Raw genomic sequence first — 26,443 nt, 5'->3', positions numbered from 1 at the left:
AAATTCAATAATTTTATAATATTTATTGAAAAAATCTATTTTTACCGATTTAAAAACTAGTTTAACAGTGTTTGGAACGTATTTAACATAAACGTGGGACGTATTTAACTTCACACCCTTGGTTTTTTTATTACCTACTAGAAAAACCTATAAAATAAATGTAAATTTTTTCTGAAATTTGGGCGCCTCGAATATGATTTTTTTGATATGTCGCAGTGGAATTTTTTTTTCTTCATGCCAAAAGCTATCGAAAAATCGATGGCACAATATCAAACAATTTTGGCCTTACAAAACGACCCATCCTAATGTATAGCATTACCGCGCAAAGATTATATGTTATATAAATATGTGGGCAACTAATATTGAGACATTATTAAAAATTATATTTTTTTTCTTTTTCAGGAATATAAGTAAATTGAGCCCCGTTTATACATTACACATTCGTGCATCGGATGGATTATTTTCGGCTATAGCACAAGTTGATGTTAATATCAAGAAAATAGAAAATCCAAATTTTTTATTTCAAAGAGATAAATATGAGTTTTCTACAGTTGAAAACTCAACTAAGATTACTATTATTGGCATTGTAAATGTCATAGGAAACTTTCTTGTGGAAAATGTTGAATTTCGAATTTTAAATCCAACAAACTTATTCGAAATTGGTAAGACATCTGGAGCGATTAAAACAAAAGGTGTTGTACTAGACAGAGAATCCGTAGATAAATATATTTTAATAATAGAAGCGGTATCTATGTTATATAAAAACAATAAAATCCATTTTCGACGAGCTATTGCCCAAGTCAACATCAGTATTTTAGATGTAAATGATAATTGTCCAATATTTGTAAATTTGCCTTATTATGCTACGGTATCAATTGATGACCTACGGGGATCAATAATTATAAATATTAAAGCTATTGATTTGGATTCGAACGAAAATGGAGAAGTTCGTTATGAAATGAAAAAAGGCAATGGAGAACTTTTTAAAATTGATAGAAAAAGTGGTGATGTATCATTAAAGCAGAACATTGATAAAATTGATAAGAACTACGAAATTATTGTGGCTGCATATGACAATGCTTTAACACCTTGTTACGCCGAAGTTCCTGTATTGATTAAGGTACGTAAACTATTTATAAAATGTATTAATTATATCATGAATTTCACCAAAGAGCACAGAAAAAACATAAGTTTTTGACATTCTCATAGTGTTCATTACACTGTGATTGAAATTGGACGTGTTTTATTTTTACTCCGAGTTAATTCGTTATTTTAATGATTCTATCGGAAAATAAATATAAATTACACCTGTTTATTAATTACGCGAAAGGACTCTTTTTTTTAATAATATTATTAAATAAAAAAAATCAAAACAAGAACTATAAGGCTAATAAGTGAAAATTCTATATTTTTTAACTTTGTGCATTAACTATTATATAAAGATAAAGAGTGTTAACTAAAGTATTTACAACTACTCTTTAATGAGTCTCTTTAACGAAAACAGTGAGCAAAAATGCATACCTTACAGTTAATGCAGATGAAAAAATATAAACAAAACAAGCAGAAGAATAGATGACAGCTTGTTTTTAACCGCCAAGCCTGTTAACCGTGCTCGTTCTTGTTCCCCCGCATTGACGATAACTAATGATTGTCAAACGAAAGAAAATTCAACAGCTGTAAGTCTGGAGAAACCAGAAAACACAAATATTTTATTTATGCCTGAAAGTATGCTAGCTATATCAGCTTTTGAAACGAAATCCACCACACCGACTACAAATAAAATTAACCCATTATGCGGCGCTATGCCCAAGATTAGTCAACCATTAACCCTAGTTAGAAAAGGTACGTCTGCGAGACGTAGGCCTTTTTAATTTTGTGCTGTTACTCTCACATTTGCTAACTTACAACTTTCTCACGCTCAATTATCCCAGGCGTTAGCAGTAGCTTATTGGTGGTGATTGTTTTGGGGCTATGAGTTATTTTGTTTTTGAGAAATAAACGAAAATAAACACAACATACGTCTCATAGGCGTATCGTTATCTTTAGGGTAACTTTGTAGCAAAAATAAATTTTTGTTTTGGTTGAATTTTAAGGTATTATTTTGTTTAAACTAGCTTTAAAAATGGCTTTTAAGGGCGGTTTTGCTTACGAAGAAATTGCTACTCATTTGCAAAGCATTTTGGACGACTCGGATTCACTGGAAAATGTGAGCAAATCGAAAGATGAATTAATTGAGGAGGATGTTTAAAGTGATGTAAAAGATGAGCTTGTTGATATCCTTGAGCCTGATGAGAATATACCGAAATAATTTCCGAAATTGTAAAATGGACCAATGCCGAAATTTCCATAAATCGATAAAAAGATATGACACTTCAACTTTTAAAGACATAAATTCTAAATAAAGTTTTGCTCTAATAGGCATACTTAATCCATCAGCAGCATTGAAGAATAATTAATTATTTACTGACAAGTTGTTCAACTCTACAAAGCTATTCGAAAAACTCTTAATGCACAAGTTAAAGCCTATAGTGAATCATTTTGATTATATTCCAACTCATCAATTCAGATTTCGAGAAAAACATAACACCATAGAACAAACTCATAGGCTGGTAGATATCATATCCAAGACATTTGATGAAAAAAAAATATTATTCTGCGCTCTTCATCGACATTTCGCAAGCCTTTGACAAAGTATGGCATGAAGGATTATTGATAAAAATAAAACAATATTTACCAGTGAACACACATAAGCTTCTAGAAAGTTATTTAAGTCATCGAAAGTTCGTTCTTAAAGAGGGAGACTTCATAAGTTCACCACAGCCTACTGAAGCAGGCGTACCCCCAAGGAAGTATACTGGGCCCCTTCCTATATTTTCTATATACTTGTGATATGTAAACTAACAGTCGAACCCACATATCAACATTTGCTGATGACACAGCTATACTAGCCATTTATGAAAACCCCCTAGAAACATCTGTACTTTTACAAGACCATTTACTCGACATAGAAAGATGGTTAAAACAATGGAGAATAAAAGTAAACGAGCAAAAATTTATACATCTTTCATTCACATTGCGTAGAGAATCGTGCCCTCCAATCCTAATAAATAATCATATAATACCTCAACAAACTGAAGTTAAATATCTAGGTCTGCATCTAGACCGACGTCTTACCTGGAAAAAGCATATAGATACGAAATTGACTCAAATGAAGTTAAAATTACTACAAATTTACTGGCTAATTGGTAAAAACTCGAGATTGAGTTTAGATTGCAAACTTTTGCTGTACAGCTCAATAATAAAACCCATATGGTGCTATGGAATTCAATTATGGGGCACGGCCTCAGCTTCTAATATTGAAAAAATTCAAAGATTCCAAAATAAAATATTAAGAATGATGATAGCAGCGAACTGGTATGTGAGAAATATTTACATTCATAAGGACTTAGGTGTCTTCCTAGTGAAAAATGAATTAAAAAAAAACAAGCGGAGTCATGAAAATGGTAGAAGTTCACCCTAACCCACTTGCACGAACATTAATGAGAAGTAATGACTACATCCGACTAAGAAGAAGGAATCCAACAGACCTGCGCTGATGATAGGATCTAAAAATTAAACATAATTTTTCGTCCAACTGTGGTGGGACGTAAATGAAAATTAATATTTAGATAATATTTGAACAAATTATTTATAGTTCACATTATTTTGTTAAGATACAATAAATAAAATATAAAAAAATGTGTATTCTTATAAATTTCGAAAAACTCGATACTTTATTCACGATTTAATTTTTTTTATAAAAATCAAGAAAATTTACTTGTGTTCTAACTTTAAATATTCGTATTTTATGAACCAGACTCGGATTTTATTGATGTATATGAAATATAATTATGTCCTCTTTTTACTACATAAGTAAAACAATTTTCAGATGCATTATTAGTAACATGGCGTAATGATTATAAGGTGTATGCGTTACGGCAACAAATACAACAATACAAAAACAAATAACTTTTATAGTGTCAAAAACAACTGACATAATGTATACAAACTACAGCAAAAAAAAAATTTTGACAAGATTGAAGTTGTAAACAAACTCGAGCAAAAAAATAATCAGCTGTTTGATTAATGTCACCTTGTATATCATTACACCATGATTAGTAATGTTCTGCACTTAAAATTTTAAATTTTTTCAAATAATCTTAAAAAGTGTTAAATTTACTAAACAACAATATTAAAATTGTTATGTGTTTTGAAGTCCTACAATTTTTAATATTTTTTATATTTAACACCAACACTTTTTTCAATTTTATTTGTGATGTCTGATGGAATTAATTATATACTATAAATTAATCATAAAGTGGTGTGTTAACAAGTGCATATAAATGCCGGTAGCGGTATTCACAATGTAGAGTACCTACTAGAGTGGTTTTTGTGAAAGGGCAAATTTTTTTCTTAAAATGTTTAAGTGCTCACATCTAGAATTATGCATTTTAGTGTAAAAATACGATTGTAAAAGTTTTGCTCAATCGGACTTTGACTTCCCGTGCCGAAACAGCTTCTGCCTGACTGATACCTGTGGTTTCTCTAAAGCGGAGATTCCCAGTAGTTGTTCATCATCTCCTTTGCTTACCAATATTGCAACAACAAACTTTAAATTAATATTTCTCAGATGTTGCAAAATGGCGTAAAGTTCAAGAGATGCCAGAATAGTTGAGAAAATATGTGAGGTCAAAATGAGAAAAAGTAGTAGTCATTTTAAAACTTCGTGGCACTTTCGGCACGGGATGGCAAAGTCCGATTGAGCTAAAACTTCAACAATCGAATTTTTACACTAAATGGCACAATTCTAGACGTGGGCATCTATAAAAATCGGTTGCCAAATGTCCCGATTTTCGCGGGATTGTCCCGCTTTTTGTTATGAAATCCCGCGTCCCGCTCGGGATTCGTAATTTCCGTTTTTTTTTGATTTTCCACATCTAAAAACTACTAACATCATACCTAGTTTTAAAGAACAGTTAATTTTGAATTAAATGTTTATTAAATTGAAAAAAAATCATTTAGTTGAAAATTTATAAAAAAATCAACAAAACATTTAAGTGGTACTGATATGTATGTATTTCCCGTGTGTAAATATTTATTCAGAAAAGTGTTCATTATGTCCATCTTCTGGACGTTTGCAGGCAGCAGAATTCATCCAAAAGCAGAGAAATTGGGTACCATACGAATTGAAGCTGATAAACCTTGAAAGACGATTTTTATGTCTGAAACGCTATCAAAGAAAATCATTTTTGCACCGAATCATACTTGCGATGAAAAATGGATCCATTGCGATAACCCGAAGCGTAAGGGATCATATGTGAAGCCCGGCTAACCATCCGAATCGAAACCAAAGCCAAATATCAATTGCGCTAAGGTAATTCTATGTATTTGGTGGAAACAAAAGGGTCCTTTCTATTATGAGCTGCTGAAATCTGGCCAGACCATCACAAGGATCTTGTACCCAACGCAACTGATTCGTTTGAAGCGAGCATTGGCCAAAAAACACCCTGAATATGCAGCCCGACATAAAACCGTAATATTCCATCATAACAATGCTAGGCCACATGTAGCAATACCTGTTAAAAACTACTTAAAATAAGGTGGTTGGGAAGTTTTGCCTCACCCGCTTTATAGTCCGGACCTTGCCCCGACCGACTACTATTTGTTTCGATCGAAGCAGAACGCTCTCACTGGAATACGCTTCACTATCTATCTGATATTGGCTTGATTGTTCTTGGCCTCAAAAGATGAGTAGTTATTTTGGTTCGGAATTCATATGTTGCCAGAAAGATGGGAAAAGGTCAAGGCTAATAATGGCCACTACTTTAAATAAATTCATATTGTACAAATGTTTCAAAATAAAAGCTAAAAATTCCGAATATTTTCCAATATATTTTTTTTATTTATTTGGTATTAAAAGTATATAAATATAAGTTTAATATATAATAACTGCAATGGCTGCCAAGGCCATCGCTAAATATTTTTTTTTTAAATTTCCTAATCTAGTTAAAGTACCACACAAACGAACAAAACAGTTACGTATTTTTTATACATTACGAAATTTTCTTTAATTTAACTCTATACATTTATTGCATAAATTTACAATTTGGGAAAAATACAGTGTTAAGATAGTTGAGGTATAATTTCTTATCTTTTGTCCCGCGTAAGTTTCGAAAATCCCGCCATTTTTCACCTATTTTTAAAATTGTCCCACTTTTTGCAAAAATAAAACTGGCAACCCTACCTAGAACCTACTTGGCCTAGTAAAAAAGCAGAAAAGCTATTTATTGACAAACATTTCAATTTCTAATTTATTTTGTTTTTAGTTTTTTGATATTGTGCTCTTTTACTACATTACCACCAGGCCAAGTACTCTATATTGTGAATACCGCTAATCATTTAATTTGTGTGGATATAAAAAGAAAAAAAGTAAGAAAATAAAACAAATTAAAACGAAAGCTGAAAATAAACATAAACGCACAGCAAATTCCAAAACAAAACATATTCAATCGTCACAAACAAGGGTTTCCGATAAGAAGAAAAACAGGGGAAAATAAAAGGATAAATAAATTGAGGGTGAATTAAATAAAAATATATATTTTCCAAATTCAAACTTAAACGCGACAACACTTCCTCTTTGCGCATGTGAAATTTCATTCGAATTGGACTAAGGGTTTATAAGTTACAGATTTATTTCCATCTTTTTTTTCTTACCACTGTGCGGCATTTAACAGTTTGTAGAAATACGAAAAAGAACGACACACAGTGGTATGAGAATAAAAAAAGATGGAAATAAATCTGTAACTTCTAAACCCTTACGCCGATTTGAATGAAATTTCACATGCACAAAGGGGAAGTGTGTTACGATTTAAAATAAATTACACGTATAGAATCTCCTCGTCGAGCACTACATAAAACCTTCGTAGCTATCAATTATCTCTTATAGCTTAGGAGATATTCGCATTTGAAAATTTAATTTTCAACATTTTTACCCACCCTACTCTAGTTTTTTGGTGACCGCGGTTCCAAATATTCCCCGATTTTCTCCACAGAATTGGTTAAAAATCATGACTGAATCCAAAGTTACATGCATTTGAATTTAAAAAAATAAAAAAAACGATTTTTCGCTATTTTTTGAGGAAAAAGTACTTTTATTCTTTTTAAGTTATCTAAAAAAATTCTAAGAAGATGTATAATGAATTTGTACTTTTCGCCAAGCTAACTTTACGCCAAATATTTTAAATGTAAAAAACATTTATACTTTTTGATACCGACGGGATCAACGAAGAAATAGGATCATTTTAAAAATTGAACATACCCGAGGTGTCCTACTTTGGGAACCACTGGTCCCGCTCCTGGTGGGCTCATGAAACTCGACTCATAAACTCGACTTTCAAATCGGCGTAATTTCATTCAAATCGGCGTAAGGGTTTAGAAGTTACAGATTTATTTCCCTCTTTTTTTATTCTCATACCACTGTGCGACATTAAAAGTACCTGTTACTTTCTCCATTTGTTACCATTGATTTTTTAAAAACGTTACCAGTGAATGTTGAAAAATATAAAAGAACAACATTTATCACGTTATAAATCACGTTCACTGAGAACGACGTTCTTCAAAAATCAGGGGATGTTATATAACTCTCTAGATGTATAGATGTTGTAAATGGTTGTTGAATTTTAATAAAATCTTCACAGAAGAAATTTATTCCATTGCCAATAGTGATGAGTAATTAAAAAACAACAACGTGCGTAATAATTTTATAAAATTTATTTTGAAGAATATTTTTTACAATTTCGCGTTTACAACAATATAAAAGTAAACTTCTACTTTCATTTATCAACGTAAACAAAAAATGGCAGCATGAAGAAGATGTAAGTTTGACATCAATCTGGTGGAAAAGTTTTGCAGTAATTATGAAAACCAGAAGACCGAAATGTTCCATAATTAGATATATCCATAAACGAATTGGATAGAAAATTAAACGAATCGTTCGAAATTGTGAAACTGTTGATGAAAATTAAGGTGTTGTCAGTAACCGATAGAAGTAAGTTCGTATTTTCTAATAAATACTGTGTAAATTGCCTTTCGCCGAATAATTTTAAATCCAAGTGCCAAAGTACTAATCTGTCCATTAAATGTAATAAAAAGCATCACGCAATGCAAGTCACAAAATTTCCACACTGGGGGGAACTATAGTGGGAAATTCAAAAAGTAGATGTTATATAACTCTCAAATCAAGGTTGTCTGAATTCAGAATCCACAGTGGGGCAGAATCGACATTTTTTGGAAATAAATCTGGCATTTCTAAGCGGCTGGTCCGATCGGGATACAATTCGAGGAGTATTCGAGTTTAAGTTATTAAAATGGGCCCTACTAATGATCCAGGGGCGGCGCTATGGGGGCTCAAAGAAGGGTACCTGCGACATGTAAAATTTTTAAACACTTGCCATTTTTTGTGTCCCATCCGATTTCAAAGAATTTTATATTTTTGGAAAACGCTCGGCTAGGTCTTGTGCTATTTATCTCTTATAATTTCCGAGTTATAGGCATTTTAAAATTTTGTCAAACCTTGGTGTGCTTTTTTAAAAATATAAGGCGCACTTTTGGGCCGAATGGACTCGAATTTTTTTGTTAGTTAGACAACATAACTCTTTTTTTTTATTAAAAAACAACTTTCTTTAAGAACATATAACAGTTTTATGTTTTTCTATAAAGTTTCTTTACGGAGAACATTCTGGTGTAAAAACATGTCCTATTTTTCGAACATGTCGGCTCTACGCTCTTCGAAAATTGACCTATTTTTTATCAAAATTTCAAATTTGGGACACATGTTCTAAAGTCCCAATGCTGGGATCAGAAAACGGAAAGCAGACTTGGAAACCCTGATGTGTTCCCTATTTATCCCTAAAGTATTTTCCCAGCCCCGAAAGATATGTGGACCATATGTGCAAAATTGTAAAAATTTTTTGGGATTTTCGCCTAAATTATTAGGAATTGCGGGATTCCATTTAACCTTTTGACAAGTTTTTTTACACTTTGTTATTTAGAATGAAAAACTTAAAAAACGTTGAAAATTTCATTGAGTTCCGTTAATAAATAAAGATTTTATTACATATTAAATATTTATAGAGTTTCTATAACTAAAATTTGTATCATTAATAGGATTGCAAATATTAGGAACAATTTGTTCCACATTTATTCCGAACAATTTTTTTTTTTAGATAAGTTAATTTTTGATCTTACAAAAAAAATTTCAAGTCAATATCTCAATTGGATTCAAAAATATGCTCCGTCCTTCAAAAAAAAAATTTTTAGTATAAAATGTGACTAAGTCAGAACCATTACTTATTGTTGAATAAAATATTAAAAAAAAATCTGAAAATGTGCAATATTTTAGAAGGTCTGAGTTTTAAAAGTGACATATTTTTGAATCCAATTGAGATATTGACTTGAAATTTGTTTGTAAGATCAAAAATTAACTTATCTAAACAAAAAAATTTAATAACTTAAACTCGAATACTCCTTGGCTACGCCCACGTAAAATTGTATCCCGATCGGACCAGCCGTTAGGAAATGCCAGATTTATTTCCAATAAATTTCGATTCTGCCCCACTGTGGAATCGAAGTAAAGGCAATTATGGTACCTAAACTATCACATTTTCTGCCTTCAAAGCCGTTAAAATTGAAAGGCTTGAAAGATATAGACAATTTAAATCTTACGGACCCATACTTTTTCCAGCCTGCAACTATAGACGTGATAATTGGCAGTGATTACTTACCATAGTTAAATCTATCAGGTGTAATAATAAATGTAGCGGACTGTCTCGAAGCTAGAGAATCCCACTTTGGATGGTATCTGTCAGGCCCCGAGCCAATTAACAAACTGAACTTATTTTCAACAATGGTCCACTCATCCGAAGAAACCAGTCTTCAAGAAGAGCTAAAAAAGTTTTGGGAGTTAGAAGAGGCCGAAAAGACATGTAGAATCAGAGAGCGATCGTCTTTCCTTTTAGGAAGAATTTCCACAGGATATATTTCTTGGACCCTCACGAAATATGGCACTGGCGCAGTATTACCGTATGGAGAAAAACCCTTGAAATCTAGAGCTGAAAGAAGAGTATTCAAAGGTTATACAAGAATATTTAGACCTCGATCATACGGAACCGGTGGTCCACTTTGAACCCCAAAAATAAAAACAATCTTCGTTTTATCTTCCACACAATGTGGTCCTCCGACTTGAAATCAAAACCACTTAAGTAAGAGTGGTATTTAATGCGTTAAAAAGACTAACAGCGGGTTTTCTTTAAACGACGTATTACAACACCAGTGTCCAACACTTCAAGCTGATTTGATGGAAGTAGTGCTATGTTGGCGACATTATAAATACGTATTTACCGTGGATATCCAAAAAATGTATCGAAATTGTTTGACCCACTAGGATGGGTAAGCCCAAAATTTTGATGCAAGACTTATGGAAAGAAAAGTCTGGGTTGGATGAGGATTTCTTACCAGAAATATATAATAAATGGAAGTTGTTTGCCGAAAATCTACCTCATGCACAAAATATTAAAATACATCGTTTGTTAAGTTTTACTTCAAATTATCATATCCAAATTCATGAATTTTGCGACGTCTCGGAGAAGGCGTATTGCTCTATGATTTTCATAAGCGGCAAAATAAATATCAGCCTACTAATTGCAAAAACAAAAGTCGCCCCTGCAAAGAAAACTACGGTTGCAAAACTCGAATTGTGTGCAGCTTTGTTTTGCTGACCAAATTGATAAAAAGGGTTATAAATTACCCAAAATTATCATACAAAATGTTCTTGTGGACGGATTCGTCAATTGTTCTCGGTTGGTTACACTTTCGTTGGAAGTATCGCAAATTCTCAGCGTTGCGAGCGCTAAGAAATGGAAACATGTAAAAACTTTAGAAAATCCCGCAGATTTATGTAGTCTCGGCTCTTCTCAACAAGAATTCTCGCAGAGTACACTCTGGTGGAACGGGCTTAAACAATCCGTATCTAGGCCATTTACAACCTAAGCACGTAGATTCCATGTTGAAAACTTCAGAAGCGCATCACAATGAGCTAGATGATATTCTGGAAGAATTTTCATCGCTTGATCGAGCTTTAAGAATCATTAGCTATCGATTGAGGTTTATTCATCGCATAATGAGGAAACCAACTTCAACCGAAAAGTATATAACTGCCGAAGAAATTACATTTACCAAGTACAGGCTTCTAAGCATCGCTCAAAAACTCCACTTTGAGTCTGAATACAATAGTTTAAAAGGAAAGACCCATTTGTCTCGAAAAAGTAGAATTTTATCTCTAAATCCATTTATGGATGATAAAGGCATTATACGATTAGGTGGGCGACTTCATAACTCCGAACTAAGCTATGACGAGCAGCATCCAATAATACTACCTGAAAAATGTCAATTCTCTAACTACTTGTCGATTTTACACATAGTATTTTGCTGTACGCAGAGCATCATACTATGGTACGAGCCATCAGGCAAGGATCCCCAGCTGAAAACTCTGATACGAAAATGCATCCGTAATTGCAAGACGTGTACAGTTTACAAAAAAAAGTTGCAGCATCATGGCAACTCTTCCCCCTGAACGAGTTAAATTTTCGCTACCGTTTACCTACACTTAAGTCCTCTAATTTAAGAAATGCAAAAATGTTGATAGCCTACACACCAGTTTTCGTTTGTTATTTAAAACGTGCAGTTCATTTAGAACCTTGCTCTGACCTATCCACTGATGCCTTCCTACCTAAGACGTTGTTTTCCGATAATGGAATAAATTTCATTGGATCAAATCTGGCCCTCCTCAAAGCCCACGATAATTCTCTAAAAACAGCAGAACAAGCGCTAATAAATACAGCCTATTAGGATTTACTTGGTCATTTATCCCAACTTAGGCTGCCATGAAAAGCTTGAAAATGCTTTTCGAGGAATTCACCACATTACTTATTAGAATCGAGGTAGTATTGAATTCAAGGCCGCTATCCTCGATAACTGAAAATCCCAATGAGATTGTACCTTTGACTCTGGGACACCTGTTACGCAGCGTAGCTCTTGTGGCTCCACCTGACCCGAATGGTAAAGACTTACCTGGGAGCGTTTAAAATCCCTATAACATATTTTTGATAAAATATGGAAATAATACATCACCGAGTTACAACGTCGCTATAAATAGAAGAAAGAAAGTGATAATCTTAAAAAAATTATATTGTCATTGTAAAATGTATGTATTTGTTTCCTTTTATATGTATTTAGATGACAGCGAGATGCCCTCGATGCCATATATGCGGTCAAAACAATCCTCTACAATATTGCAAGCAGTTCATGGAATGGAGTATTACGCTCGATAAAAAATAAGGGATATTGCCTAAACTGTTTAGCACACTTCCATACACGGGAGTTTTGCTATTCTAGAGGCCGATGTAGCGTCCGGATAACAGATGATCGACTATGTGAAGCTAAACATCATACCTTTCTCTACCGTTCGATATATGACGCACTTTCTTCGAGCTTTGAAGATGAATACGAGGACTTTCTTTTAAGTGAAACGCCTCACAGTGGTATGAGCAAAAAAAGAGGGAATTAAATCTGTAACTTCTAAACGCTTAGTCCGATTTGAATGAAATTTCACATGCGCAAAGAGGAAGTGTTGTCGAGTTTTGAATTTGGACCTCATGGGCCCACCAGGAGCAGGGCCAGGGGTCCCCAAAGTAGGACACCTCGGGTATGTTCAATTTTAAAAATGATCCTATTTCTTCGTGTGTTCCGATTTCAAAAAAATTACGTATATGGATTCTTCTCGTCGAGCTCTACATAAAACCTCGTCGTAGATATCAATTATCTCTTATAGCTTAGGAGATATTCGCAGTTGAAAATTAAATTTTCAACATTTTTACCCACCCTACTCCAGTTTTTTGATGTTTTATAGGTTTAACAACAAATGTATATATCAAATAAAGAAAGAATTGTTTAAAAATCATGACTGGGTCCAAAGTTACATGCATTTGAATTTAAAAAATTTAAAAAAGGCGATTTTTTGGCAAAAAAGTACTTTTATTCTTTTTAAGCTATCTAAAAAATTTCTAAGAGGATGTATAATTAATTTGTACTTTTTGAAAAACTAACTTTACTTCAAATATTTTAAATGAAAAAAAATTGATAATTTTTTATAACGAGGGGACCAGGTCCATTCAAAAAACGCATATTTTTTATGTAAAATTCTCAAATCGCATAGTCGATATCAAAATATAGAAACCTATTTTAGATGGGCCAATATGTAATTATTTTGTAAAGGGTTCCGATAACCCCGCCCCTGGTATGGATATTATAGCCAAAAAACGAAAAAAATTTTCAATACTTTTTTGGGAATTGCCGGATTCCTGATTATAAATTTCAAAATTTTTTTTTATTTTTCCATTTTCAATAAAATATCTATATGAATGTAAAATTTCATTAAAAAATATTCATAAATAAAAATTTTATTTCAATTTGAAATATTTGTATCGTCGCAAAAATTAAATTAAAAAAATTGTTTGTCATATTTTCCATGATTTTTTTAATTGACAAAAGTTATATATATTATTGAAAAATAGACAAAATTCCCTAACCATTGATATATAACATGTCTACCTTTTTTTACGTGGCAAATTAATTAGGGAAAACTTAACACTTCGCAGAGAATTTACCTAACACTGTTATTTTCAGTCATAAAAAGTTTGTTAGGTAGCCGCAAACATACTTTTTTATGAATTTCTACAGCAACTTTTTTACGATTAATCCTTAAATTTTATACCTATATAAATAAAAAAAAGTAATTATTTTATATAAAAATATTCTTTATTTAAAAAATGTATAATAAATTAATATAATGTGGTAAAATAATCGGACTCACAGTAGTCCATATCTAAAATATAAAGTAAGTCTTTAAATTCATGAATATTTTCAAATGCTAATGTTCTGTAACAAATCCAACGTTTCCTTATTGTAGATAATACAGGATCAGAAGATAGAATTAAATTATTAAAAATATCTTCATTTTGAGACATTCTAGAACACTTCCTTGAGTTAAACTGATGAATATGCTTAAAGTCTCTATTCCTTGATTCTTGGGGTTCTTCTGTAAGCTCTCCTAAAGGCAAAATATTATGTTGAATGATGATGTTTCCATGACATAATATCTTGTAGGTGTCATTTCTTTCCAGGGATATAATTTCAAAAGTAATTTAGAAATTTCTGTAGAATACTCTCCAAATTTTGATGCGTTCACTTTAGCTTACTATTTATAGCCATTAGAGTAATATTGACTTTTTGCAGTAATTCCATATTAATTCCAGTTATTTCTGAGGTAGTTTCAAAATGTTTGAAAAATCGCGGTATTTCCATCGTTAGTGCTTCCATATCCTACGAGTGGCTTGTCAATATTTAATCCCATCCGCTTTTTGAATTCTTCTTTTCTCACTGGCTCTCATTTGCACTAGCTCTTTATTGTTATTTGCTGTTTTGTTTGCGTTTTCCGGTATGCTTCTGCACTTTAAATCATATGCTATATGTAGAAAATGTTCCAGAAATCGTATGCGGACATATAAGGGTGATATTCCGAATTTTAGCGTTTCCTCATTAATTGTCCTCTCCTTTGAAATATTCGAAAATTCGTATTTTTTGTCACCACATATGTAGCAGTACCAAGTAGATGATGTTCCTGTAATAACATTGCCAACTTTCCCATCAATCATCGTTAATTTTAAATCAAAGGAAATGTTAAATGAATAATTTTCAGTTTCGATTGTTATCGGTTCCAAGTTTTTTATTTCCGCTTCAATAAAATTTATTAAATCTTATGTTGTTTTGGATTCCTTTATATATTCAAAGCTTATAGGCCTACAAAAAGCTTTTGATCCTGGAGTCGAATTCTTCCAAATGTCATCGAAACTGGTTGATGGAGAATCGCAGTCAGCATACTATCGAATTCTTAATGGAACAAACGATGACATAAATACACTTTTATATTCCGAAGAGGTTTCGTGTTGATTTGTTTATATTCCGAGAGTGCTGATAATCCATCACATCCCCACTTACAAATGAGTTGAAGACCACAAGAATTATTTTTTTTTAGTTGGTCTGTAGAAAAGTCAGAAGCAATCCTTAATGCAGTATTTTCTAGTAGTGGGGCAAGTCCAATAACAGCCTTCCGATCCGTTATTTCAATAGGAGATGGTATAATGCTCTTCTTTTCATTTAATTTATCATATGACGGTAAAATATCCACTCCTTTTTCTGATAGCGCCTTTCTTAACGTTATGTAGTTATCACGACTTAATCCCAGTTGCAACATAAGCGCAATGGCTTCTTCCTCAGTGAACGTTGTATCAGATGATGGTGTGGGTATGCTCTTTACAATTCTTTTCAGTCGTCTTGGAGATGCGCCTGGAAGAATAGTTGCAATTTTAATGGCATCCAAAGGCTGTTTTTATTTTCTTAACATAGCCTTAAATGTGTCGGAAACTTCCTTCCTTAGATAGGGTTTCTAGTGAATTCGATATCCTTTTTTTCTTCGATTTTGAGCACAAATCATCATATTGCTTAAATGGAGCACCAATAAACTTATAAATGTCGCAAAACATATAAAATAAAAGTGTATCAAAAAACAAAATCAAGATACATATTTTCTTGTAATTTCATCTATACTAAATTCTTCAGCTTTGGAAGAATGTTGACGAACTTCTTTAACGTTAATATTAACATTGTTATTTTTCATGATCCGTTACAAAAAGAGTAATATAATTACAACTATAATGATTAATGTAATATTTATTCCATACGATATATTTTTATGGAATTTCAATTCCTTTATTTCTTTTATATTCTTTGTATGTTCTATATCAATATTATTGAATTTTGGACTTACATTTGGTATTTCAAGTTTCTTGTTGTTTTGATAAAAATACTTTCCTTTATATACAACTTTTTTATTTGAAAATGTTTCATTATTAAAGTTATTGAAAATTATAAAAAAATTTCCATTTAATTCAAATTTTGTGTCGTCACAATTTTGAGTTAAATTTTCAGAAAAAGCTGTTTTTATTATAATCGTTTCTTCGTCAATACTAAATATTGATGTTTTATTATTAATTGCAAACTTACAACTATTGTAAAAAATACAGGCCCATAATCATAGTCAAACACTAAAGTCTATTTAGAGTTTCGATGGAGTTGTGAGAATTTTTGTCAATAATTGATAAGTGATCAAAGATTTCCTGTCTATCTTCGTCATCCATTGTTCCAAACAACCATTTATATATCTTTCCTCCCGCATTTATCAGGCCTCTTTTAATTCTACGTTCCTGTGGAAGTATAGTTTTGAGTTTTGATTTAATGAGATCTATTTCATTTTGAAGAATGTCCTTGCTATGTAGATCTAAACTTTTTATGTTCATACTTATATTGTGTAATATATTTTCTACTTCTCTAATATGTATCATATGTATTAATGTCCAGGTTGTGTTGACGATGTCCACCTCACCAGTTTTTATTTCAACAAATCCATTATTTTCATTGATCGGTCTGATTTGCAGTGTTGCTTGGTTCAACTGTATTAGTGACATTAGCAGCATGACCATTGTAGAAGCCTGAAAATTTTAAAGGCCTTTTTATGTTAGTCCCATGTTTCAGTTTTTATAAATTTGTATTTTGCAAATATCGTCTTTTGAGATTTTCTAACCGTTTAGACAAATACTTAAAGTCAATATCGTCGTTGTCAGAAAAATCAGTATTATCTTCAAATTTAAAAGGTCGTTTAATATTGTCGGTGTGAACGTTGTCCAAAGGTTTTTTTTACAAATTTTGGTTGTTCTTTATGTCTTAAGCTTTTATAGTTTTTTATATGGCCCTCCTTCCTATTTTCTACGTAGTTTTCTCGGGATTCATTTTTCTTAATAATTTTGAACTTTGTATTTTCTAACCTTTCCTTTATAATTCTATGATCAATCAACTTATTAATTTAAATTCAATTTTACAGCTTTTATCACCTGGGTATTTATTGGAAGTTTTTCTTCTAAATTAAAGGCTCTGATTTTTTCTGTTATTGTGCTATTGAATCTTTCAATATCCGAATTACCTGTATGACTATTAGGTTTTGTAAAATGATACTGAATTCCTTCTTGTTCAAGGTAAGTCCTTACATTCGCATTATTGAATTCGTTGTCTAGCACAAATTTAGTAATACTGCCTTTAATGGCCAAAAATTCCCGAATTTTGCCAACTAGGGTTTGGCTATTTCTATCGAGTAAATGAAATGAAACTACATGTTTCGAAAACTTATCTATAAAGATTATAAAATAATGTTTACTGTTCACGTAAGTATCAACGTGAATTATTTCATTCGTGGTGGAAGGGGTTTCAGTTATTTTGAATTTATTATTAATTGGGTTTCTGTCGTATTTAGCTGACGAACAAATGTGACAGTTATTGATTATTTTATGTATAGATAATTTTAATTTGGATTATAAATTTTATGCGTTATGTTCTCATAGGTTGCTATAATACCTGAATGTCCGCTTTCGTATTTATGAAACAATGATATCTGTTTGTTTAGTTCATTATCGTCCTCTATATCCCTAGCGAAGTGAGAACACTTAACAAACTTAAAGTTGTTTCTGTCGGGAAATTTATCAACTGCAGTTGAACCTTATAATAATCATGGTCATTCAATTCGGAAAATATTCCTATTTTTCCTTTAACAATTTCCCTCCTTAAAATATTAGACATGATGTCATGTCTATCTATGTAAATTCGTTTATTACCAAAAATCGCTTCAGTGTCTGCCTCTTTAACATCCACTACAATAATTTGAGTCCTAAAACGATTTACTACAGTATCCAAAATTGGAATACTATCTTCAAGATCTTCCTCTTGAGAGTGTATAGTCTGAACATCTAAAGAACCTCCATCATTACTTGTTTCACCGTTGTATAATAAATCTTCTAATGTATTTATCTCATTTGTCTCAACATTGATTCGACTTAAGAAATCTGCAATATAATTACACTTCCCTTTTATATACTCTATTTTAAAATTATATTCACCTAAATCAATAAGGTATCTCTGGAGCTTAGGGCTTATATCTTTGCCTGAATGAGCCACTTCAGTGGTTGATGATCACTCTCTAAGTCGAATTCTTTCCCATATATATAAGGCCTAAAATATTTGACACCCCAAACAATGCCAACAATTCTTTATCAATTGTTGCATAGTTTGTTTCGTGTCTGTTCAACGTTCGCGAAGCATATGCTACTGGGTGAGCATCTTGAGTTAAGACAGCTCCAATTGCGTTATTGCTTGCATCGGTGACAATTTTGAAACGTTTTGAAAAATTTGGATATCTTAATATGGGTGAATTCGTTATTAGCTCCTTAAGTTTTTCAAAAGCCACTATATAGCTAGGGTCGTTCGTGTTTACTTTTACATTTTTCCTCAAATACTTCGTCATTGGGTATGCAATTTTGGCGTAGTTGTGAATAAATTTTCTATAGAAGCCGGTCATTCCTAAAAACGACTTAATTTGCTTTTCAGTACATGGAAGCTTCAGTTTTATCCCATTAGTTGTTAGTACGTGACCCAAAAACTGTGTTTCTTTCTTTAGAAGGTCACATTTATCAATTTGAATCTTTAGTTTAGCCTTTCTTAAAGTTTTAAATATATCTCTTATATTATTTATATGTTCCACTAAAGACGAATTGAATATCAATATGTCGTCCATATATACTACACATATTCTGTTAATGAAATTTTTTAGCACTGTATTCATCAATCTCTGAAATGTTGATGGTGCGTTACGAAGACCAAAAGGCATTCTAATAAATTCATAATGTCCAAAGGGAGTAGAAAATGCGGTCTTTTTTCTGTCTTCCTCCCTAAGGAGTATCTGATGGAAACCCTTTGCCAGGTCCACAGTTGAATAATAAAACCTATTCAAAACAGTTGATTGAATAGGTTTTATTAGTTTTTCTAGCTGAAAATTTTCTGTTAAAACGTGGGGTTTAATTGAAGAGCCAGTATCAATTAAAAATCTTATTTTCTGTTTCCCAATAGTGAGTGTCGCTATTGGTAGCTGGATTGGGGAGGCGGTATTAAAAAATTGACCTCCTTTTCTTCTCCATTTTGTATATCCATATGGGTATTTTGCTGATCTACACTCATATGAGAATTCCTAGTCCTATTCGAAGACCTTTCGTTTACTTGTTTGTTTTGGAAGTTATCCCTGTTATAATACTTGTTATTTTTATTCTTTTGCCAATTCCCTAGGTAACCATTCTGTGGGTACCATCCCTGCTGATTCGTTCCATTGAAGTAAGGCTGCCCAATACTTTCACTGTTTTGTTTGTGATGCGTCTGAGTGATTCTACTCTATTCGATTTGATATCTTTTCGATAACCTTCACCTAAGTCATTTTGAAAATGTCTCTTTACGAAACCAGTTCGATCTTTTTTATCTGTTACTTTCCTGTGTCTGTAATCTATAGCCCTCTTGTCGTCCAACAATCTTAGCTTTGTATATCTAGTAACAATGTCCTAAAGAGTTTCGTTTTCTAAAATATGAGCCCTAACATGTCCATCTATTTTTTCGAGCAACAAATCCACTAGGTCTCTATCGACATTACATGGTTCATAAATTTTCGGTTTTCTTATGTCAACCTGGTATAAGTTGTTTATTTCATTCTTAGCATTTACAAAATAATTAAATAACTCCTCTAAATTACTGACCTTCACTTCCCTGCAGAAGTTGAAAATTTTTGCATACGTTTTTTTCGGCTGACACTGCAACATCAGTTTTTGTTTTACTTCTGGCCATGAGGCACCATAATCCAGATTTAATTATCTTTAAACCATACCTTGCCAGCTGCTCATTTCCAACACATACTGCAAACGTTGACTCCACTGATCGAACAAAGGACCTCGGGTTGTGATTCCAGTCCAAAGGCTTTAATCTTCTACACTGCTCCATAATATCTCTTGAACTCATTCCTAGACCTAATTGTTGTTGGCTTTGTTGTTGAATATATACATGTTGCTGTTGTTGTAGATTGATTTGTTGTACTTGTTGTTGTAGCTGCTGCTGTTGTAAAGTTATTTTCAGCACCTGTTGTTTTATAACTGTTTCAAGTTCTACAATTTTTTGTTGCAATTCCATGTTTTCTTCCGGTTTTTATCAAATGCCTCAGTTCTCTTTTCCTTAGGCATAAATTTATTTTTTTAGTTTAGTTTAGTTTTTTATTTTATTTATTTTTAAAAAAAAATTATCATTTTATTATTATTAACGACAGCGATAGTTACGAGTTTGTTAAATTTTTTTTCTTTATATCATATTTTATTTATTGTATCTTCACAAAATAATGTGAACTATCAATAATTTGTTCAAATCTTAAATCTAAATATTGTTTTTTATTTACGTCCCACCACAGTTGGACGAAAAATTATGTTTAATTTATAGATCATATCATCAGCGCAGGTCTGTTGGATTCCTTCTTCTTAGTCGGATGTAGCCATTACTTCTCATTAATGTTCGTGCAAGTGGGTTTGGGTGAACTACTAACTTTTTCAAATATGACTCCGCTTGTTTTTTTATTTCATTTTTCACCAGGGAGACACCTAGGTCCTTATGAATGTTAATATTTCTCACTCTATCATTCGTAATATTTTATTTTGGAATCTTTGAATTTTTTCAATATTAGAAGCTGAGGCCGTGCCCCATAATTGAATTCCATAGCACCATATGGATTTTATTATTGAGCTGTACAGCAAAAGTTTGCAATCTAAACTCAATCTCGAGTTTTTACCAATTAGCCAGTAAATTTGTAGTAATTTTAACTTCATTTGAGTCAATTTCGTATCTATATGCTTTTTCCAGGTAAGACATTTAGATATTTAACTTCAGTTTGTTGAGGTATTATATGATTATTTATTAGGATTGGAGGGCACGATTCTCTACGCAATGTGAATGTAAGATGTATACATTTTTGCTCGTTTACTTTTATTCTCCATTGTTTTAACCACCTTTCTATGTCGAGTATATGGTCTTGTAAAAGTACAGATGCTTCTTGGGGGTTTTCATGAATGGCTAGTATAGCTGTGTCATCAGCAAAAGTAGATATGTGGGTTTGACTGTTTGTAGGCATATCACAAGTATATATCAAATATAGGAAGGGACCCAGTATACTTCCTTGGGGTACGCCTGCTTCAATAGGCTGTGGTTAACTTATGAAGTCTCCCTCTTTAAGAACAAACTTTCGATGACTTAAATAACTTTCTAGAAGCTTGTGTGTGTTCACTGGTAAATATTGTTTTATTTTTATCGATAATCCTTCATGCCATACTTTGTCCTTCATGCCATACTACGTCGATGAAGAATGCAGAACAATATTTTTTTTCTTCAAATGTCTTGGATATGATTTCTACCAACCTGTGAGTTTGTTCTATGGTGTTATGTTTTTCTCGAAATCCGAATTGATGAGTTGGAATACAATCAAAATGATTCACTATCGGCTTTAACAGTTTTTCGAATAGCTTTGATATATTTGACAATAAGCTAATGGGTCTATATGATTCTACTTTACTGTGATCTTTTCCCGGCTTAGGTACCATTGTAACTAAAGAAACCTTCCATTCTTGTGGATAATATTCAATGCGTAATATAGCATTAAAAATAAATAGGATTATTCTTAATGCTATTTGGGGTAGCTCGAGGAGCATCTTGTTACTGATTTTATCAATACCAGGTGATTTTTTGGAGTTTAAATCTACAATAGCCTTGACAATCTCTGAAATCTCAAAACGAAGTGGTTCAGCTGCAGTAATATGGGGTAAAGTAGGTGGTAACTCTATTATGTCGTTTGACTCGTTTGGGGAAAATACATTCTTTAGATGACTAACAAACAGGTTTCCTTTTTCAGTATCGTTTCTCACCCAGCCTCCACTAGAATTACATAGAGGAGGTCTGCTCATAACAAGTCTTTTTAATTTTTTTGTAGCTCGCCATAGAAAGTAATTTGAGTACTGGATGGCATCTAAGTTCTCCAGATATTTATTAATTGAGTCAGTTTTGCGTTTGTGAAGAAGCATACTGAGCCGTTTGCGATATTTTCTAAGCTCCGTTTTGAGTTGCCACTCTCGACGAACTCTTCTTTTTTCAGCTAATAACTGTTCAATGTCTGCAGAATAGAGTCTATTGTATCTTATTTGTTGGGTTATTTGAGTGGCGTGTTCAACAGCAAGTTTTAAGTTTTGTTCAAAATTTTTGAGTGAGATATCGATATCTTCTGGTGTTCTTAGCGATATATTTTCTATATTTGAACCAATTTATTTTAATGCTTGATATTGCAGAGTGACCAGTCGAGGATACTATTTCTAGGGGGTTCAATAGAGTAACGAAGGTGGGTGAGTGATCCGAGGATAATTCTAATGAAGATTTAACCTGCATTAGTTCCATTGGTAAATTTTTTGTAACTGCAAAATCAATGACATCGGGTATTTTGCTTGGGTCAGTAGGCCAGTATGTTGGTTCTCCGCTCGACAGCACATTGAAATTCAATTTAGAAATTGTATTAAACAAAGCGCTACCTTTCGGGGTTACAAGTCTTGATCCCCAGTGAGTATGCTTAGCATAATAATCGCCAGCTGCCAGGAATCGGGGTCCTAGTGATTCGTAAAAATGTTCATATTTGTTTTCAGTAATCGGAAACCTTGGAGGTGAATATATCGACGAAATTAATAGGTTTCTGTAGCAATCATCCAAACAGATTGTCGTAGCTTGAAGATAATCTTCACAAATATCACACATTGAATGGTGTTTGATACGGGTTTTAATTAACATTCCAGAGCCTCCACATGCTCTATCTCTTGGATCATTTGTGCCATAAAAAACATATCCATTTATCTTAAATAAACTTCTAGACGTCAAATGGGTTTCCGAAACTAAAATTATATCAACTTCATGACTTTTAAGAAAATACTCGAGTTCGTTTTTATGTTGGCGAATGCCGTTAGCGTTCCAAAAACATATTCTTAGGCAGTTCATGGTCTGTTAAGTACATTTGCATATTTTTTTTTGTTGTCATATGTCTGTTGCAACGGGGGGTAGTTAAAATTGATGTTATTTAATGGCTGAGCGGGGAAAATCTTCGGTTTAAGGCTTTGTGATTTTTTAACAATTGAGTAGACAGGACAACCCCTGTAGTTCTCTATGTGGTTACCTCCGCAATTGCTGCATTTTTTTATTTTGGGATCATTCTCGGATTTGTTACATTGGGATGTGTTATGGAACTCTCCACAAATAACACATACGGGTGGCAATTTGCAATATGCCTTGGTGTGTCCATATTCTTGGCAATTCATACATTGGACGGGGCCAAATCGTTTATATGGTTCTTCTACCGTAATATTACGATGCAATAAGTACTTCAGGTTATATATGGGATGTGTTTCATTTTTTTTTCAGGTTTATGTCACCGGGTTCAAGTTCAAGACGGAAGAGTGGTTGGGGTTTTTTTTCGCGATTTCTAATGTTTATCACATTTTTTGTCTTAAAACCTTTATTTTCTAAGCTTTGCTTTATTTCGAGTGGTTCAACATTACAGTCAATACCATTTATTACAACTTGTAGACCCTTGCTTCCTTTCAGCTGATAAGTGTAAAAACTTTTCTTTTGAGTTTCAAAATCTGTTACAACCTTTCTATAATCGTTTTCACTATTGACCTGTATTTTAGTTTCATAAATCGTGCCTTTCTTGATTGGGATAACGTAAAAAGAGTTCTCACCTATTAATGAGATCAGACTCTGAACCAGTGAGTTTGAATTATTTTCTCTCAAGTAAATAGGGGGTGGGTTTGCAGAGTTAATTTTATTTACTGGTTCATCTGTTTCACATTCCAGAATAGAAAAACGATTTTCATTATTTAGTCTAGCAGGTTCTCTATCCTTATATAATTTAGCCAAGGGTGCCGCTTTCGAAGACTTGGGACTTCGTGCCCGTTTTAATACTGTAACATACCGGTCCATTCCAACCTGTATTTGGGATTTATTATCTTTATTTAATGGTTGACTAATCTTGGGTATAGGGCCGCTTAATGGGTTAATTTTAATTGTAGTCGGTGTGGTGGATTTCGTTTCTGAAGCTGATATTGTTAGCATACTTTCAGGCGTAAATAAAGTATATGTATATTTTGGTAACTCCAGATTAACTGCTGTTGGGTTTTCTTTTGTTTGACAATCATTAGTTGTTGACAATGTGGGGGAACAAGAACGAGCACGGTTAACAGGCTTGGCGGTTAAAAACAAGCTGTCATCTATTCTTCTGTTTGTTTTGTTTATATTTTTTTCATCTGCATTAACTGTTACGTATGCATTTCTGCCGTTTACACTCAACCTTCGCTGTTTTCGTTTAAGAGACTCATTTAAGAGTAGTTGTAAATAATTTAGTTAACACTATTGATCTTTATTTAATGTTAATGTAAAGGTTCAAAAAAGAAATAAAGAATTTTCTTTACTTATTTGTCTTTTAGTTTATGTTTTGATTTTTTTATACCCTTCAGCTTCGTGAGAAGGGTATATATAAGTTTGTCATTCCTTTTGTAATTTCTACATTTTTCATTTCCGACCCTATAAAGTATATATATTCTGGATCCTTATAGATAGCGGAGTCGATTAAGCCATGTCCGTCTGTCTGTCTGTTGAAATCAATTTTCTGAAGGCCCCAGATATCTCCGGGATCCAAATCTTCAACAATTCTGTCAGACATACTTTCGAGAATTTTGCTATTTAAAATCAGCAAAATCCGTCCATAAATAACGGATATATGAGCAAAAATCCGAGACAACCTCTGAAAATTTCATAAAAAACACAATGTATTGCATGCTTTGACAAAAAAGCAACAAAACGTATGTTTGGATGTGCAAGCTTTGCGTATTTTGTTTTTTTTTTGTGTTTTGTTTCTTTTGGCGTTGTTGTTTTTTATACAACTAAACGTTTGTTTGGTTGTGTGTTGGTTTTTTTGGCAAAAAAAGCAACAAAACGTATGTTTGGATGTGCATGCTTTGCGTATTTTGTTTTTCTTTTGTGTTTTGTTTCTTTTGGCGTTGTTGTTGTTTTTTATACAATTAAACGTATGTTTGGATGTGTGTTGGTTTCATTGCCTTGCGTATTTTGTTTTTGTTTTTTCTTTTGGTGTTTTGTTTCGTTTGGCGTTGTTGTTTTTTGTGTTCTTGATAAATTTAGGATGCTGTACGCTGAAAATAATAATGCATCCACAACAAAGGTGAAGGGTATATAAGATTCGGCATAGCCGAATATAGCACTCTTACTTGTTTTTATTTAATATTATTGAAATATAAGCGGCCTTTCGCGTTAATAAAAAACGGGTGTAATTTATATTTATTTCCCGATAAAAACATTAGGATAACGAATTAACTCGTAGTAAAAATAAAACACGTCCAATCTCTATCACAGTCGACATGTTAAATAATAAACTTCAGTTTATTCATTTATTTAGCAGTTTACCGACTGCGCCACTTACAAATTTAATAAAAACACTTAAGGCCCAACTATAATATGCATACACTAGCTTAAGTCAGCTTAAGCAACTGTGCGAATACATATAAAATGTATGTGACAAACTATAATGTACTTAAGAGGGTGTCGTTAAGTTTCGTCAAATTTTATTTGCTTAAGCAAAGTGCGAAGCTGGTCGCACATTCCGTACGGAATCAGCTGTTTGTTTATTTATACAAAGAAAATAGAAAACTAAATGAAAAGGATGAAGACAATTAATTTATTTTGATAAAATAATAAGAAATACGTATTTTTTTAATTGCATGTTGCACATAAATGTGCAAATGGAGCTAAATTGTTTTGAATGCACGTAAGTACATTATAGCCACCTAAAAGTTTCTTCGGATTTTCTTAAGCATTTGAAAGACTTTTCGTTCGGTTTTGACATTACCTTAAGCTAGCTTATGCATATTATAGTTGGGCTTTTAAGGTTTCTTTGTTTTCATCTCAGAGAACAAAATCAAATCAAATTCTCCGCAGTTCTTATAATGATCATGTGTTTGTTGCTTTGATATCATCTCAGAGAACAAAATCTAATCAAATTCTCCGCTGTTTTACTAACACAATCAAAGCTTTGATGCTATGTGTTTGGGCACCACTGCTATAGAGCGAATTGTAAACACGACATATATGTTGTAAAAACGACATATGTGTTTGTCTAAGCTATAGCTTAGTACATAATAATAATATGTTTACCTATTTATCATTATTTAGTTGTTTTCGGTGAACAATATCCATATTTATAATTGTGATGAAAATATAAACGTTTACA

The 26,443-nt window shown here is 32.5% G+C and overlaps 1 protein-coding gene across 1 annotated transcript in view; it reads left to right on the top strand.

Annotated features, from left to right (window-relative positions):
- Positions 1-26,443, top strand: part of kug (kugelei) — a 733,937-nt gene that overhangs the window by 309,944 nt on the left and 397,550 nt on the right. Inside the window, exon 12 of the mRNA XM_065505961.1 lies at positions 403-1,120. Coding sequence (XP_065362033.1) covers positions 403-1,120 — 718 coding nt within the window. The remainder of the gene's footprint in view (positions 1-402; positions 1,121-26,443) is intronic.

Source organism: Calliphora vicina, chromosome 3 (genome assembly GCF_958450345.1).
Source record: "Calliphora vicina chromosome 3, idCalVici1.1, whole genome shotgun sequence".
In the NCBI taxonomy this organism is placed as follows: Eukaryota; Metazoa; Arthropoda; class Insecta; order Diptera; family Calliphoridae; genus Calliphora; species Calliphora vicina.
Note: the sequence above shows the minus strand (reverse complement) of the source record. Positions and strands in the feature narration are given on the sequence as shown.